At 42.0% G+C, this 18,278-nt stretch overlaps 1 protein-coding gene across 1 annotated transcript in view; it reads left to right on the top strand.

Moving 5' to 3' along the window:
* The window catches only part of IL18RAP (interleukin 18 receptor accessory protein), a 25,684-nt gene extending 7,406 nt beyond the window's left edge, over nt 1–18,278 (top strand). Inside the window, exons 5-11 of the mRNA XM_079972745.1 lie at nt 680–857; nt 1,544–1,612; nt 3,208–3,322; nt 8,798–8,955; nt 9,324–9,464; nt 16,022–16,192; nt 17,479–18,278. Of these exons, the coding sequence (XP_079828871.1) occupies nt 680–857; nt 1,544–1,612; nt 3,208–3,322; nt 8,798–8,955; nt 9,324–9,464; nt 16,022–16,192; nt 17,479–17,921 (1,275 nt within the window). The 3' untranslated portion in view covers nt 17,922–18,278. The remainder of the gene's footprint in view (nt 1–679; nt 858–1,543; nt 1,613–3,207; nt 3,323–8,797; nt 8,956–9,323; nt 9,465–16,021; nt 16,193–17,478) is intronic.

The raw sequence follows: 18,278 nt of genomic DNA on the forward strand, positions 1-18,278 counted from the left end.
GTCGTGCTTGGACTACAGGTCCCATCATCCTTGACAATTGGCTAGGCTGCTAGGGATAATGGGGGCTTAAATTCCACAGCTTCTGGAGATCCAAAGTTGAAGATTACTGGACCTGGGGAGGAAATGTAAAATTACTCTTGCAACATCACCCCTGTGACAGATGTTTAGACTGGTTCAGAAACTGTGGGAGAGGGAGGGAGATGGATTTGTGAAGGGAGGGAGCAACAGTGAAACAGGAAAAGAAGAATCTCCCTGGATCTGGGATGGGGGACATCTAGCTTTCCAGGCGTTGTTGAATTCCAACTTCCATCAGACACAGCCAGTGGTCCAGAGCTGATGGGAGTTGCAGTCCAGGAACATCTGGAGGGCTGCAGGTTCTGCACTTCTGCTCTACATCCTCAAACTCATTTAGCCACGCCTCTTTCATTTTCCTGAGCCACCCCCCCACTGAGATGGGGGAGAAAGGGACTGGAGCTATACCAACAAGAGGAAAAGGGGTGCCTCTTTCCCTCACATTGATTCTCCTAGCCATTTTAAAAGTTGTGGAAGATAAAGGGAAGGGGTTGGTAATTTGGGGGAAGGAGGAGTATAGATCAGCTCAATAGATTCAGCCTATGTCAGCTGCCAATTCCTGTTTTACACAGCATTGCAATGTTTGTTTGCTTCTCTTGCCCCTTAGAATGGATTAAGAGTAAGACTTCAAAAGGACAAAAGACCATCTCTGAGATTTGAGGATGATAGTATAGTATTATATCATGTCTACGATGCAGATAATGGTACTTATGTATGTGATTATACACTGACTGACAACAATACCCAGTGGACCATGAGAACAATAGTAAATGTAACTATCATTGGTAAGTCACTTTACATCCAGCTTAATAAATGGTTCTGATGTAATGCTTTATATTCTGGCAGTTGTATTATATTACATTGTCTCCTACGAAAAATATATATCTATAAATGCTATTTGTGTAGGTTGACTGAACCTGTCATATCAGACTACTGTAAATACAAGATTACATTAAATAACTTTACTTCGAAGTAACAATGTGCTTTGTGTCTATTCTATGATATACTGCATCATAAAAAATTCCTAAATCCTTATTAACGCAATACCTTTAATTTGGCCAACTAAAAGGGCACAAAATAGTTCTCAAGTCCTAATAAATGTTTTGGATTCCACCCCCCTTAAAAGCTGACGCAGCTGCCTTAACTGTTTGTGTAACTTAGGATATATAGAGCTTTTAAAATACGATGTGTATGCTAATGAATCACCCTGTGACCTATGTATGTGATTTTAAGTTGCTTCCAGGAGCCATAGAAAGCTTCTTTCAGTCTCCATGGAAATAACATGACATGCCTAATTGCACAGTATATCCATTTCTGGCTATTTGATGCCCTTCTCTTTCTCCACCAACAGAAAAGTATTATCTGCGATTTAGTCATTGATTTTCTCACAACATGTTTAATCTGGTTATTAATTCTACATGCAAAAGGTTCATTGGAAATTCCCTAATAGACCCCTTTTTTCATGTCGTAGCAAAAGACACTATCAATCACCCAGAGGTTCTGGATCCCCGTGGTGTGAGAATCCTTGAAGTAGAACTTGGTAAACTGACTACGTTCTTAATTTGTTTTGTAATGTTGGCAATAATCCAGTGCTATTATCAGTGCTATTTTTCTAGAAAAAGAGGTGCTGGAACCCACAATGAACACCTCTCTTGTTGTCTTAAAATGTCAATGGCGCCCACCTGACAGGTGCCGGAACTGAGTTTTGGTGAGTTCTGGATGAAAACAAACTCCTGATGATTATTATATCAAATATTATTATATATGACCACTATTGAGCTCATATCCTGCTTATGGGTTCCTCCTAAGCATTTGGTTAGCTCAGGCCTGGCATAGCAATTGGACAAAGTGAGGCATCCATCCCTCCAGCACATTGAAGGCAAAATCCATGATGCCATTTTCCCATTTTTCCTCACTCAAGGACGGCGGCCATTTTGGGTGCCATGATTGTGTGCAATTTCATGCCAAGTTCCCCTCTGAAAAAGCACCTTTTCCCGGGCACAATACCCCAAAACACACTTTTTTGGGAGGGGGGCGGATTGTGGCATGGAACCACGTGAGATCACAGCGCCCAAAATGGTCATTGTCCTCTCGTGAGGGAAAACAGAATGCCCCAGTTTTTCTGGGACACTTGCTGGGTATGGCAGTTGCCTCAAAAAGCTGGTGCTTTGTGTGGGTGGGTAAGGAGTGGGATAAAGCCTCTGGGCTCCATTTCCAAAAGGTGGAAAATGATGAAGTTGAAGCGGCTCTCCTGGTGAGGCAGAGCTGCAAGGCTAGCTTCTCAGCAGACATGTTGTTCCTACTTACTGGGGGGAGGGATGCAGTAACAGGCGCATTGGCACACCAGTGGGAGGGAGCACCAGATTGTCTCCATGGCAATGTTTCTCCAGCCTCTCCCCTCTCCCTCCCGATAAGTGGCAGTGACACACCTTCCAGTGAGTTAGGGGACTTCTCCTGCATGCAAAGTCAGGCTCTGGATGAAACCAACAGTGGGCCCAATGGTCAAAAAGGCGGTTTCTGCATGCACTATAGAGGGGCAAATGGGGCTTGTCAAACTGGGAAGGCAGCCCATCTAGAAGAAGGAAAACTCTGATCTGATCCTAAACCCCTGCTGCCTTGCAGAATATCTTCAGGAGGAGAAAAGGCTAAGGTATAAACCCTACACAAATCCAGAGTGGAGTCCCTAAGATGGTTGGATGGTGTCTTGTACGCCTCCTTCCAGCAACTCCTGCAGCCAAGCTGGTGCCAAACATATCGCTCTGCTTTCCTTTGGACCACATCAGCAAGGCGGCGGGGGGGGGGGGGGAATCTTGTTGTTTGAGCAGCCGAGGACCGCCATAAACACTGTTTAGGCTTGTGCCCAGGGAAGGTCATTTTTGTGTTGCCAGCACAGTGGTTTGACTTCACCCCAGAGGCCTACTCCATTGTCTCGCTGGACAGACGGCTTACAACAGCCAACAATATCGCCCTTCATCTGTAGATCTCAGGGCGGTTCACAACATGAAAATACAAGAGAAAACACAAAATGCACAGTCGACAACGACAACACAAACCAATAGCCCATATCCCCATGCTTCCACTTCAGATCTAAAAAATGTGCATACATACTGATTTTTACGTGTGGTTTTTCCTCAGGGCAACCGCTTCAGCTCAAATGCCGAGCACAGTTTGGTTTTGAACTAAATGCTTCCTCTTTGATGCAGTGGTACAGAGAAACCGGTGAAAGGAAGCAACTGCTAAAGCAAAAATGGTATGAACAGTCTCCAACTTGAAAACATGTATTTGTAGAATGTAAGCAGCTAGCAAAAGAACAGGAGAGCCAAAACTGTTATGTACTGAAGTTCTCACCCTGTGGGGTACTGTAGATAGTTATACAAAAAAGGGATCGAAAGTGACGTTCAGTGATTGGATAGTTTTAGAAAATTGTTACAGTTACGTTGTACTGGAGCTCTATATAAGCAGGCTGACTGAACCCTTCAGTTCAGTTCTGTTCTGGCCTGTGAATAAACAAGAGCTGTTTGAAGAATCGCTGTGTCATCTTGATATGTTCACCCACAACTTAACAAAAACAGTATTCTTGGAGTGGTGGGGGAATTGATAGGAAAAGTTAAAGATCTCTCGGTAAGAACTAAGGCTTTGGAGGACTCAGTGAAGAGGGTGCAAAAGGATACGAAAGATAGCAAGAAAGAGATGGACAGGGTTAGACTAGAAGTTAAAGAGATAGGAGCGACACAGGAAGAGTTGTTGGATAACATGGCTATGACGCAGATGCGACAAAATCAATCTAATCTAAAATTTAGAGGAATATCAGAGGATTCAAATGAGAATATTCGAGTTAAAGTGGTGAAAGAGTTGGCAACATGGTTAGATAGAAAAGAAGAAGAGATAAACCATTCCTTGGTAAACATATTCCGAATAAGAATAAAATCGGCCAAAGCCAGAGGGAAAAAACTGCCAGGAGATGTAATAGCCATGTTTAATTCATTGGAGATAAGAAATGAAATTTTGAAACAGAATTACGTTAAAAGGTTATATATTGAAGAAAACCCAATTATTATTTATAAAGAGATTCCTTCGAGATTTCTTCAAAGGAGGGACCCATATAAAAAATTAACAAACCAATTGAAGAAAAATGGGATCTTGTACAGATGGGAGTTCCCGGAAGGTATCTCATTTTATTTCAAGGAAAAAAAGTTTAAACTGTCTACCATCTCAGAACTTCAAAAATTTGCAAGGAGATACGAGAAGGACCTGGGGAAAATGATGGGGGAGGAGGAGGTGGAGAACCAGCAGGGGGAAGAAATGGGGGGGAGTGAAGAAGAAGAAAGAGAGGACAGTTCAATAGGAGAAAGAGAAGAACTAGAGAAAGGAGACAAAGAACAGTAGATTGTGTATAGGCCTGATAAGTTAATTAATATTACATAACAGATGGCGTTAAAAATACTAAACTGGAATGTGAATGGGCTGAACAATAAAAATAAAAGGAACCAGATTACACATGTACTATTGAAAAAGAACTGTGATTTAATATGTCTCCAAGAGACGCATATAATAAATAAGCATAAGAGATTATTAAGCAATAAGAGACTGGGACTAGATTTTGTGACATCAGATAGGGTGAAGAAAAGAGGGGTGGTAATTTATATAAAGGAAAAATATGACCCACAACTATTGTATAAAGATGATCAAGGGAGAGTAGTCATAGTTCAGATGGTGTTTCAGGGAGAAAAAATAATTGTTGTGGGAATATATGCTCCAAATGATAAAAAATCCGCCTTCTATTCTGAATTAGGAGACAAATTGATGGAATGGATGGACCAAAAAATGATAATAATGGGAGACTTTAATGGGGTGGTGTCTCCAAGCCTAGATAAGTCAATAAAAAAACAAGAGAAGAAGGAAGGTAAATTACCGCGATCCTTTTTTGATATGTTAATAACCTGGGATTAATTGATGCTTGGAGACTCAAAAACCCCACTATAAAACAATATACTTTCTTCTCAAACCCAAATCAAAGTTGGGGGAGAATAGATAGCATTTGGATTTCGAAGGAACTGATTCAGAATTTAACTAAATCGGAAATTCTTCCACGAACTATATCTGATCACAATGCGGTTTCCATTGAGTTAAAAGGTAAGGATATCAAAACAGCTAGATGGAGAATGAATGAATTTTTATTTAATGACCAGAAGATTGTGAATAAGGCAATAGAGACAATAGAAGATTATTTTAAATGGAATTTAAACGGGGAAACTGCTATAGAGACGGTGTGGGACGCAGGAAAGGCAGTTATGAGGGGCTTTTTAATACAGAAAAATAGTCAAGTAAGAAAAGAAAAAGAGACAAAGAAGGAACAGATCCTAACACAGATTATGGAAAATGAAAGAAAGTTAACTATCAACCCCAGTGAGGAGACCGCAAAGCAGAATATAAAGATACTACAAGCTAAATTTTCTACAATAATTGACCAAGAGGTAGAATGGAAAATTAAAATGATGAATCAGAGGACGTTTGAATCTGCAAATAAGATAGGCAAATATTTGGCGTAGCAAATAAGAGAAAGAAGAAAACAGGAGGCTTAAAACAATGTAAAGAGTGGCAGAGAGCCTTGGCGAAATATATTTGGCAGGGGAAAAGGCCACGGATAAAAATGAAAATTTTGATAGATAAAAAAGAAAGAGGGGGCATTTCTTTCCCGGACCTAAGTCTATACTATGAAGCGGCTTGCATACTCTGGTTAAAAGATTGGATAAAACTGGAGAATAGAGACCTATTGGACCTGGAAGGTTTTAATAATTGGTACGGATGGCATTCGTACCTTTGGTATGGGAAAGTGAAGGTCCATAAGAGCTTTTTAAATCATATTTTTAGGGGACCGATATACCAAGCATGGGAAAGGAATAAAAACCTCCTTGAAAGAAAGACCCCCTGGTGGATTTCACCAATAGAGGTTTTAATGGTCAAGAAAACAATCATGGAGGAGAAAAACGCCACCTATGAAGAAATGTTAAGAAAAACAGACCAAGGGCCCAAACTCAGACCTTATGAAGAGATAAAAAGCTTATTCACTGGTTGGTTGCAATACCACCAGGTGAATGATTTGTTAAAAGAGGATAAGAAGAAGTTGGGTTTTGATGATAAAAAATCAAAATTTAACATAGAAGTAGTAGAAGGCAAAAACAAAACCCTATCCAGAATCTATGATATACTATTAGAGTGGTATACAAAGGACGAGGAGGTGAAGGAGGCAATGATTAAATGGGCAATTGACTTTGGTTATAACATCGATTTCGAAAGGTGGTCGGAAGTGTGGAATTGTAACATCAAGTTTACAGCATGTATGGCACTGAGAGAAAATGTTTGGAAGATGTTATATAGGTGGTACCACACCCCTGTGAAATTGGCCAAAATGTATAGATTAAAGGATAAGAAATGCTGGAAGTGTGGTGAGGTGGAGGGTGATCTATATCATTTATGGTGGACATGTAAAAAGGTGAAAGGCTTTTGGGAATCAATTTATAACGAGCTTAAAAAAATACTTAAGTACACTTTTCCCAAAAGACCTGAAGCCTTTTTGCTGGGAATGACGGGCAAAGAAATCAAAAAGGAAGACAAGACGATATTCCTCTATGCCACCACAGCAGCGAGAATTATGTTGGCACAATACTGGAAAGTGGAAACCATCCCCAGCATAAATGACTGGCAGATTAAAATGGTAAATTATGCTGAGCTTGATAAATTAACAGGTAAAATAAGAGATCAAGATGAACAGAAATTTCTGAAAAATTGGAGCAAATACTGGAACTATATTGGAATAAATGTCTAATGTGAACTGGCGGGGTTAGAACAATACTACCAGCGAGTGAATTTAGGATTATAGATTAAAAATCAAATACGTAATGGAAGTAGATATTCGATACTTACCAAAAGAGTGGAAGGGAGTTCAGGGTTTTTTTTGTTTTGTTTTTTTTTGCATGATGTAGCTAAACTATTTTCTTTGTATAGTTGGAAAAAGGAAAAAGTTGGCTTGTATATCTCTGTTGTAGTGACCTCTTTTTTGTAATCTTTTCTGTATATATATATATATATATATATATATATATATATATATGTCTGTTTTGTGTATAACTTTAATAAAAATGTATTTAAAAAAAAACAAAAAAACAAAAACAGTATTCTTGTTTAGTTTCATACTACAGTTCCCTTCAGCCTATGCCAGCATGGCCAACGATAGAGAATGATAAGTTGGGGAAATCTGTTGTAGCACATGATCAAAATACTAATGTAACTGGAATAGGATTAGTGAAGGCTCTTCCATGTTTTCCTCTCCTGCCGTACACAGATGGGATTTCTCTCTTTCCATGTGATTCCAACCTTGGTCTTGGTAGCAGTTCCATAACTGTGAATCTTCAAGTCCTCTTTTTGGGAAAAGGATACAGGGAAGAGGATACAGTAAACTGAATGGGAAGCATAATGCAGTCCAACCTTTGCTGGAGATCAGCAATAATGTTTAAGGCAGCAGAATGTTTAAGGATATGAATTCCCTGGGAAGAGGGGTTGTTGTTAAAGCACTCTAGGAATGGTAGCTGTGTGAGAGGATTGTCTTCTAACAATTCCCAGTGCCCTTAACAAATTACAGTTCTACAGTTCCCAGGATTCTTTGGGGGTAAGCCATCATAGAATTGTAGAATTGGAAGGGATCCGAAGGGTCATCCAGCCCAACCCTCTGCAGTGCAGGAATCTCAGCTAACGCACTTGTTATGTACTAAGCTTAGATCCTAGAACAATAGGCAAGTAGGATCCTAGAATGCAACAACTGACTGGCTTGCAGGAGAAGACCAATCAGGCTCCAGGAGGGAAGCAAAATCAGCTAATCAGACAGGACTCATTGTGTAAATAATGTATATAAAAGCCTGATGTTGCGGGGGGGGGGGCAATTAAATCACTGTTTTACAAGCTGCAGTACAGAGCATGAAATCACTACAGGACTCAGTATGTTTCAGCATTCATGACAGATGGCCACCTAACCTCTGCTTAAAAACCTCCAAGGAATGAAAGCCCACAACTTCCTGAGGGAGACCGTTCCACTCCTTGAAGGGGAACATCAGCTATCCTTCTCTGGGTGTCCTCACCAAATGAGGTCCATAGAGTGGCTACTGAAGAGGTGGCCTTTTCAGTGTTGGCACCCTGCTTATGGAACACCCTCCCCAGAGAGGCTTTCCTGGAGCCAATGTTATGGTTCTTTTTCCTACCAAATGAATACCTTTTTTAAAAAAAATTCTGAAGAATTTTCAATGTTTCAAAGTACTTTTAAGATTTGCTGTCCTGGCCTATTTCCCATTGTTGGCTTTAGATTTTTTTTTTATCTTGCGTTTTTGTATTTGGTGGCACTATTGTTGCTGTGATTATCTTATTGTTGGGTGGACTATAGACAGGAAGAGTAAATAAACGGAAGCAACAAATGAATATTTTCTAAAGAGTGTGTCCATGGGCTGTGGCTCCTACATGGGTTCATCAGCCAGACTCCAGGGGAGACGTCGTAATCCTGTGTTTCCATGAGGCTGGTAAATATGCAACTGCCCTGATTTTTGCAATTTAGGTCATCATCACCTTTATAGAAACCAGAGCCATCACCTGCACAAATACGGGGTTGGTGGCACCAGGGACTACTGTAACTGTGAGAATGAATGCTACAAGTGGCTGACGAAAGCATTATTCTATTTAGGGTCAATCCAAAGGAACTAGAAGGCAGCTGCTTTGATCTTGCTTTCAACCTGACCAATTTAACTGAAGAGGATTTAAGCAGCCAGTTCGTCTGCCTGGCTCAAAACTCCATTGGGAACACCACTGGGGTGTTCAGATTTAAGAAGAGAACAGAAAGAGGTAAACTGGCAAACCACCTAGCATGCGGTGTTCTTTTATTTTTATTTATTTTACAAGTTACGTTGGGGATAACATCCCTGGTCTGCTCCTTGATTAAAATTGCCTTTCCATTTTCCGATCGTCAGAGAGGTTCTTTAAATTGTGACAGCAGGGAGGGGGAACAAGAGTAGAAACTCTGAGATTCTAAACCTGAAAACGATGGTGTCATTTTAATTTTTTTTTTACCTGGGAAAGACATTTGGCAGCTCAGTCTTCACATGCCCTACTCCAGAATCTCCTTATCTTCTTACAAACAAAATTTAAGAAGAGAACAAACCAAACCCCATCAAAAATAAACAAATGCTTCTCTTATTTTTGTTTCCTTTTAGCTCTTCACTTCTTGCTCACTTTGTGCTGTTCCATGACAACTGTATTTCTAATCTTTTTGGGAAGCATGGTGGTTTACCGGCACCGGATTGAAATAGTGCTGTTATATCGGCATTATGTGGCCAAAGGTGAAACTGTCAGCGGTAAGAGTTTGTGTTCTACTTTTCTTACCCTGGCGAACGGTCTGTTCTCTGTTTATTTATGACACATGTATCCCGTGTTTGCTCCAGGAAATGCACATTGGCGTATGAGGTTTCCTTATTTCCTCACAGCAACCCTGTGAGGTAGGTAAGATGGAGAAGTTAGTGACTGGGACAAGATCGCCAGTAGCAGTTTGTGGTGTGCTGCTCACTTGGCTTCCCAAAGCCAAGAGGTAGAGGGTTGAGGCAGCAGGGAGATGGAAGTGATATGGGAATACAGTGGTACCTCGGGTTACAGATGCTTCAGTTTACAGACTCCGCTAACCCAGAAATAGTACCTCGGGTTAAGAACTTTGCTTCAGGATGAGAACAGAAATCATGCTCTGGCGGTGCGGCCCCATTAGCTAAAGTGGTGCTTCAGGTTAAGAACAGTTTCAGGTTGAGAAGACAGACCTCCAGAACGAATTAAGTACTTAACCCGAGGTACCACTGTCGTGACAGGACTGCTGGATGAGCTCTGCTGCTGTCTGCACTGCTCTGAGCTCCCTGCTTCCTCACTTCTCTCACTCTAAGCAACCAACAGTGGTACTCAGCTTTGGGAAACAAGGTGCACACTGGTGGCGCTGTGGTCTTGGGCTTGCTGATCAGAAGGTCGGCAGTTTGAATCCCCACAATGGTGGTGAGCTCCCGTTGCTCTGTCCCAGTTTCTGCCAACCTAGCAGTTCGGAAGCATGCCAGTGAGTGCAAGTAGATAAATAGGTACCGCTGGGGCAGGAAGGTAAACAGCGTTTCCGTGCGCTCTGGTTTCTGTCATGGTGTTGCGTTGTGCCAGAAGCGGTTTAGTCCTGCTGGCCACATGACCTGGAAAGCTGTCTGTGGAACAACGCCTGCTCCCTCGGCCTGAAAGCGAGATGAGCGCCGCAACCCCGCAGTCGCCTTTGATTGGACTTAACTGTCCAGGGGTCCTTTACCCTTTTACCTTTAACATAAAACTTCATATGTTGTGAGTTTTAAAAATAAATAAATAAATGCAGATTTGGGGAGGGATGAGGCATTAAAAGCATCAGGTAAAAGGTGAACTCAGCTGGATAACGCCAAAACTTTGTGGACAGCAGGATCTAGAATCAATAGACTGAAAGCAGAATGTTGGGGGTGAACAATTAGGGATTGAGAAAAGCTACATTTTTGTACACAGCACCCAAGGCCAGGTCACTTATTCTGGCAGGTGAGGTAAAAAATTCCACAAATGCCTTTCTCCGCCCCCCCCCATGTCAGTAAAAATAACAATAAATTAAATACTATTAATTTTCTGCTCTTCTATGATGCCCTAAATCAACTGCCTGAGGTGATAACCTCACTCTGCCTAATTGTAAGGAACCTGAGAGGTCATGCAAAATTACTAGATAAGTTTGATTAGCTGTGCACTAATGCAAGTTTTGAGAGGATGTATATAGCAGAGTGTTGAGTGGGTGGAACACAATTAGTGGGATTTTACCATGGATTTAGCTTTTGGCTTCTGATTTTGTGCTTATTTTCTTAGAAATCACCCTGCATTTATTTATGACATTTCCTGAATATATAATTATAAACGACATTATATGCATAGTTGAAGATCTGGGCAATTATAAATTATGAAGTGTATGCTCTGGGGGATTTGAAAAAATACTACATGTTAAGGTCACACAATTGGGGACTCTTGATAATAATACCTTTGCTGTCACCTCATGACTCATCATTTGGAAGTGGCAGGGAGGAAAGAAGGGGAAAGTCCTCGGGAAAAGTTGTGTTTCAGTATGAATCAGGCAGCATGACCTCTCAAGGAATACTGCTCAAGGCAGACTCCTAATTTTGTGTGGTGTGGGTGGAGACATACCAGAATGATGAGCAAGATCTTGTTAGTATAGAAAGGCCTGTTTAGCCTAGCATAAAGAAAGCTGAGTGAAGAGACAATTAAGCTCAAGGACAAGGCAGGTGGGAAAAAAAATAAACCTCATGAAATAAAATGAGGTCAAAAAGCTAGAAGATTTGTAAAACAAAAAACCCTGAAATTCTGAAGAAGAAAGAACAGCTGGGAATCTGTTTTATTTTGAATACAGTTGTACCTTGGTTTTCAAACGCCTTGGGAATCTAATGTTTTGGCTCCCGAACGATCAAAAACCGGAAGTGAGTGTTCCGGTTTTGCAACCTGAATGTCTGGCATGGCTTCCACGGCTTCTGATTGGCTGCAAGACCTTCCTGCAGCCAATCACAGGCTGCACCTTGGTATCTGAACATTTTGGAAGTCAAACAGACTTCCGGAACAGATTCCGTTTGACTTTCAAGGTACCACTGTATTTTGCTCTGCCTTAATGGTTATGTTTAGTTCGGAGAAGCTAGGATTAAGAGGAGATATAGCCATCTTCAGATACTGTGTGTGGAGAAGGCTGTCCTGCAGAAGATGGAACAAATTTGTTTTCATTGCTCCAAAGGTGGGACCAGAACGAAGGGGTGGGTGCTGAAAAGAAGCCGATTGTGGTTAAATGTTAGGAGAAACTTCCAATTGCATTGGAAAGTGATGAGCTGTCCTTTGCTGTAGGTATTTAAGCAGAAGCTGGGTGGTCAGGAACGCTGTAGTTTCATCCTGCATTGTAGATACCGCACAGGGAATATGGATAGAAGGATCTGTCAGTTTAAGTTCTCTCCGTTTCTTACTTTCCCAATCTTAAATCCAGTTCCCCACATCTTGACATCAATTTGTTGATTTTTTTTTTCAATCCTCATGGAAATTATCTAGCATTTTGGTTGCAATTTCTCCTAATAAACACATTTTTGCATGCAGTTTTGACTTATGTATGCATTGCTGCTAGCAATTTCTCCTAACCTATACTATTTTCACTGATGTATTAATTTTAATGCATACTTTCTCATAATATATGTATTTTCTGGTTGGAGAACTGCATCACTAAATTCAAATAAGTGTGAATTTCAGAGGGAGGCTGTGTTTCAGTCCTCATGTTGTTTTGGGTAAGTGCAAACTTGATAAGTTCATCTATCTGAACTGAATTGATTTTTCTCACCAATTCCTAATCGGGGGTTGGACCATATGACTACCTCGCTCACTTACAGTATTTCTCCAAAATTCTTGCACAGGCAGCTTGTACTTATGAAAGATATTGAAGATACTTTAAAGTATCTAAAACACTCTCTGGAAGACTAGAAAGGTCACTTGCTGATGGACCAGATTATGTACAAAAGGGGTGGGTTCAAAGGGGTTTCAGGAAACAAAATGTTCTACTTAAGGTTGCAAGGCACATTATTAAAATAGAAATCGTTTCCATTTTGGGCACAGCATAGATTCCATATAATAGGTCATGACCTATGAAGATACTACATGTGTGGTATGTACATGTTCTGAAATATTGTGGTTGACCACAGTTTCCCAGAATGTGTGCACCATATGTACACACACACACGTCTGCACAGGGGGTTCACTCAGTTGTCTACAAGGAAGTGACTTTCATGTGAGAAATTTGTTAACAGGTGAAACTTACCTCAGTTTCTTGAACCCCAGCTTACACTTTGTAGTGTAAGAAACCGACAGTTAACACTCTCTTGTCTTGTAGTGGCCTCTGCTGGTCAAATTAAGAACCAACTATTTTTTGGTGTTTTTAAGGATTCATTCTGAAAGATGAAGATGCCGTACCCCTGATTTTACTGGGACATCCCGGAATCACAGAAGCCATCCTGGCTTCTGATTGGATCCCGAAATGTCCCGTCTTTTGGCCCTGCACTCTTGCGCGAGCCAAGGGGTCTTTCACAAGCCAGGTGAGGGGTGAGCGCATAATTTTGAGAACAGCAGTGTCAATGTTTGTACTTTTGTGCGGCAGATGGACAGCCATGTCTCATTGCATACATATGAAGAGAGGAGTGGGTGATTTTTTTTTTACCCTCGGTGTGACTCTTTACACTATGCCTAGCAGGGGTAGCGGGTGCTGTATTCTGTTCTTTATCCTGTTTAATAACATCAGCTTCATTGTTACACTTTGGAGTCTTGTACTTCTAATGAAAAATGTCGTTATACACACATCACTGTGTTCCATGCTTCCCTGCCATAGAAAAAACAATAGCCAATGGAATCTGCTCCATTAGGGTAAATGGGGCATTGCCCCACCAGCCTCAATCTGCCCTCTGCCTTCCTCCCACCTTCCTTCCTTCCTTCCTTCCTTCCTTCCTTCCTTCCTTCCTTCCTTCATATATTCTTTATAGAAAAAGGGAAAGTACAAGATTACAAGCGTCCAGATAAGACATGATAAACAGGAAGGAACAAGAAATAGTACCCATGTAGAAACAAAACAGAAGAAGAAGAAGAAGATATACATGAAATAGTATATGAGATGCTCTTATTTTGTTACATTGAGCTGCTCAAGGTTTATTGGCAACTGTGTAACAAATACTTGCAAGAAAATTGGCACGTAATTTTAAAATATAATTTATTCATTAAATTCATTTGCCACCTGCCAACAACAGGGCAGCGTATGCAAATCAAAGCAATGCATGCAATGAAACCATACAAATATATTGATTTTTTTTTAAAAAAATACTTCGCTTTTACAAAAAAACCCCAAACCCATATTTAATATTCAAGATCTCCAAGAGCAGGGATCTGGACTGTGCTGAGAACATACTGGCACCAGCCTTCAGGTGGGACATGGGGGAACAGAGAATGCCATCTTTCTTATAACCAACTCAGGAAGGAGCATTGCCTATCAGCTTCCTCCTCCTCCTCCTCCTCCTCCGTCCCAGGGATGCCCTTCTAGAACTTGGCAGAGAAGAGATTGAGAAAAAACTAGGACCAATTGGCCCCGCCTTGTTGTTGTCCCTGCCTCTGCCTACCATGGACCTTTGTGCCCTAAGAGTTCCAATAGGCATCAGCCACCACAAGCTTTATCAGGATATAATACAACCCTGGGCATTAGATATCCAAAGAGAGAAACTTTGAGTCAGATGTCAGTGGTGGTTGCTCGTGAGTAACCAGGCAGGACTCCGACCTGTCTTTAACAGGTTTTATTTTGGTGCAAAACTATTTACAGTGCAGAACCATCAGTTCATGTCTGCCTCAATCGCTAGCAGTATCCGGGAGTGGTCGTTTCCGGGTCCTCCCCCAACATAAGAGCTTAGTCACCCCCAGCCTTTTCCTTCCTTCTTTGAGTTTTACACCTCTGCGCAAGGTGGGCGACGGAAGAGGCGTGCTTCCCTCCTGGCTGGCTTGGCAAGGAGTCGAGGCTCCTAGCAGCATCCTCTAGCCCTTTCTCCTCCTTTACCTGGGAGGTGTGGCTTCCCCTACCCTCAGATTGACCGGGTACGGTGCTGGGGCTCCCAGCAGCGTCCTCTGGTCCCTTCCCCTCTTCCCCACTGGAGGTGTGGCTTTCCCCACCGCAGGAAGAGGAACTGCTTCTAAAGATTTTCGGAGGTTCCCTGTATTCCAACTGCCCCTCTGCCTCCCTTCCCTGTTCCGATGGCAGTCCCCTGACACTCTGTTGAATGGCAGATGAAAAAACAGAAGAGGAAGAGAGGAGAACAAAACAGGCATTGAAAAGCTACAGGAAAAACCTGGCAATCTCTGGGGTGGATCTAGACACATCAAGAAAAGCGATTCAGTTAAACGTGTTGTAAACTTCATACAGGGAAATCCCGTTGGCTAAAGATGGCACTCCACAATGCCATCTGGTGTCATGGTAAAAGGTAAAGGTAAAGGTACCCCTGCCCGTACGGGCCAGTCTTGACAGACTCTGGGGTTGTGCGCCCATCTCACTTAAGAGGCCAGGGGCCAGCGCTGTCCGGAGACACTTCCGGGTCACGTGGCCAGCGTGACATCGCTGCTCTGGCGAGCCAGAGCCGCACACGGAAACGCCGTTTACCTTCCCGCCGGTAAGCAGTCCCTATTTATCTACTTGCACCCGGAGGTGCTTTCGAACTGCTAGGTTGGCAGGCGCTGGGACCGAGCAGCGGGAGCGCACCCCGCCGCAGGGATTCGAACTGCCGACCTTTCGATCGGCAAGCCCTAGGCGCTGAGGCTTTAACCCACAGCGCCACCTGCGTCCCACCATGGTGTCATGGTGTTATAATGCAAATAAAGCGCTTTGTCTTGACGAATGTAGCGGAGTCCCTGCTCGGTTCAATATGGAATAACTAGCTGTTTGGGCAAGGCGTATTTGCATCTAGGGTACAGTTCACCCAGAATACCAGAGATGGTGGTTTGACTCAGAGAGGTTATGGCTGAAAGTGAGATTTGAAAGTGAGATGTGTCTGCTTACTGCTAAGAAACAAAGGGGGGATTTTAATTTGCCTTTCACTTTTTCGTATTTTCCATTGTGCTTTCAGTAGTACTTTTTACCATCTCTACAGCTGGTCTCCTTTAAGAGGAAAAATAAGGGGGATTCATCCGACTCGTCTTCCATAGCCATGCCCCACTATTTCAGAAAAATGTTGTTGCCTCCCGTCTTTTCTCACCTCTCATCTTTCTTTAAAGGATGCTTGCTTCTTCGCTGCTTCATTTAACTTTGTCCTTTAAATTTTTTTAGATGGCAAAGAATTTGATGCATTTGTGTCCTGTGCAAAACCAGATCTCCCTGAAGCAGATCACACGCTACTCAATGAGGAAACATTTGCTTTGGAGATTCTCCCTCAAGTTTTAGAAAACAAATATGAATATAAGCTATGTCTCACTGAGCGGGACATCCTTCCAGGAGGAGGTAACATCTCACATAATTGCATAATAATAAAACCAACTCTTCAAACACCTCTATTTGTGTTAGGAAACTTTATCTGCCCCTAATGTCCATGTGTAGATTTGCATACACAGCAAAATTGGCATTCCTTCACCTCTCGCTTTCTGTTCTGCTCGCTTTGCTACGTCATAGTTGTGGCGCCCTGCAGTGCCCCCTAGGCTTGGCGCCCTAAAATCCACCAGCGCTTGGGGGAGGGTGATTTTCAATGAGAAAATAGGACAAGGAAGCAGCCACCAAATTTGTGCCTTAAGTTACAATCCTCTACTTTTAATTACCTGGAAGTGAGCTTCATTAAACTCAGTGAGATTTACATTTTTTAAAATTTTTGTAATTAGCTTTGAGTTTTTTAAAACACACACACACACAACAACAACAACAACAACAACAACAACAACAACAAGGAGGAGGTATATATTTTTTGCGAAATAAGATAACTAATACTTCTAACTCACAGACATGCTTATTCTTAGTTCACATGGGATGGAGCAAAGGGTTTGCAAGCACAATTCCTCCCTCTTCCTAAAACGCTGTGAAACATTTTATTTCATGCTTTAAGAAAACAGAACAAGACTTGGGTTTGGTAGATGAATTGCAGGTTTTCAGCTTGGGGGGGCTGTTCCTTCATCTCTTTCTCAAGGCTCAAAGACTACAGCTGGTTCATGGTGGGTTTGGAAAAGAAACCCTTACTCTGCCCCTTACACAGCCCTTAGAAAAAGCCTTTTGATGGATTGGAGTGTGGCATGTGTGGCTAGAATGTCAGTTGGAAGTAGGACTGGAATGAGGAATAGGACTCTTCAACATTCCCTTGTCCATCAGGTTTAAAGCACATTCAAGCACATTCCAGTTTCTGCCGTTCTTCACCACAGATGTTTTTCATCATCCTTGCATTCAGCATTCTGTGCCAGGGTATAAGAATATCTGCAGGGAGGCAGCATGTTTTGTATGATAAGTTGGTAATAATATATTGTTATGTACTGAAGTTCTCACCCTGGGCCAGCAGGGGGATACTGTAGATAGTTTTCACTCAGGTCCACATATGCAAATAAGGGATTGAAAGTGACGTTCAGTGATTGGATAGTTACAGAAAATGGTTACTGTTGCGTTCTAGTGGAGCTCTATATAAGCAGGCTGGATGAACCCTTCAGTCAGTTCTGTTCTGTTCTGTGAATAAACAAGAGCTGTTTGAAGAATCACTGTGTCGTCTGATATGTTCACCCACAACTTAACATATATATTTTTTCTTTTCCCAGCATACACTGATGACATTGTAAATGCTGTCAAGAAGAGCAGACGGGTGATTGTGGTGTTAAGTCCAAACTATGTCAATGGCCCAGCCCTCTTTGAGCTTGAAACAGCCGTCAACACTGTCCTGGAAGATAAGGCAATAAAACTCATCCTAATTCAGTTCAAGTCTTTCCAGGAGCCTCAGTCATTACCTCACAATGTGAAGATAGCTCTCAGGGTTTTGCCCAGGGTTACCTGGAAAACATCTGCCTCTCCCACTGTGAATAAGCAATTCTGGAGAAAACTGCTGCATCACATGCCAGCCAAACATCCCAACGAAGCTGAGGACAAGTGGTGTTGGTTTTCCCACCTTCAGCTATTGGGCACGGATAAGAAAAACGCCACTGCAGGGAGGACAAACTGGACCAAAAAATGGAGGAAGATTTGGGAAAGAACTTCCCTAAACTGAAGACTTGTCAGGAGAGGGGCTGTAGCTCAGTTTTAGAGAACATGTATCAAATACAAAACCTTCCCTAGCCTTAAAAGGATGTTGGGTTTTGGAGCTGAGAGAAACCTTGAGCTGAAACCACAGAGAGCCATTGGCGGTTTAAACAGACTTCGTGGCCCAATGGTCAAACATCATATGTTAAAGTGTGGTTATCTTTCACTCATGGAAATATCCTTATAGAAGTCAGTATTTTTTAATAGTAAAAGGTGCTGAGTGCTGTTGAGCTGTGCCATGCTTTCAGAACATGACTATTTATTGATAATTATTACATGCATCGGGGGTTATGCCCACCTGCTGGAATAAACTTTGGACAAATAA

Source organism: Podarcis cretensis (genome assembly GCF_951804945.1).
Source record: "Podarcis cretensis genome assembly, chromosome: 4".
NCBI classification, from domain to species: Eukaryota; Metazoa; Chordata; class Lepidosauria; order Squamata; family Lacertidae; genus Podarcis; species Podarcis cretensis.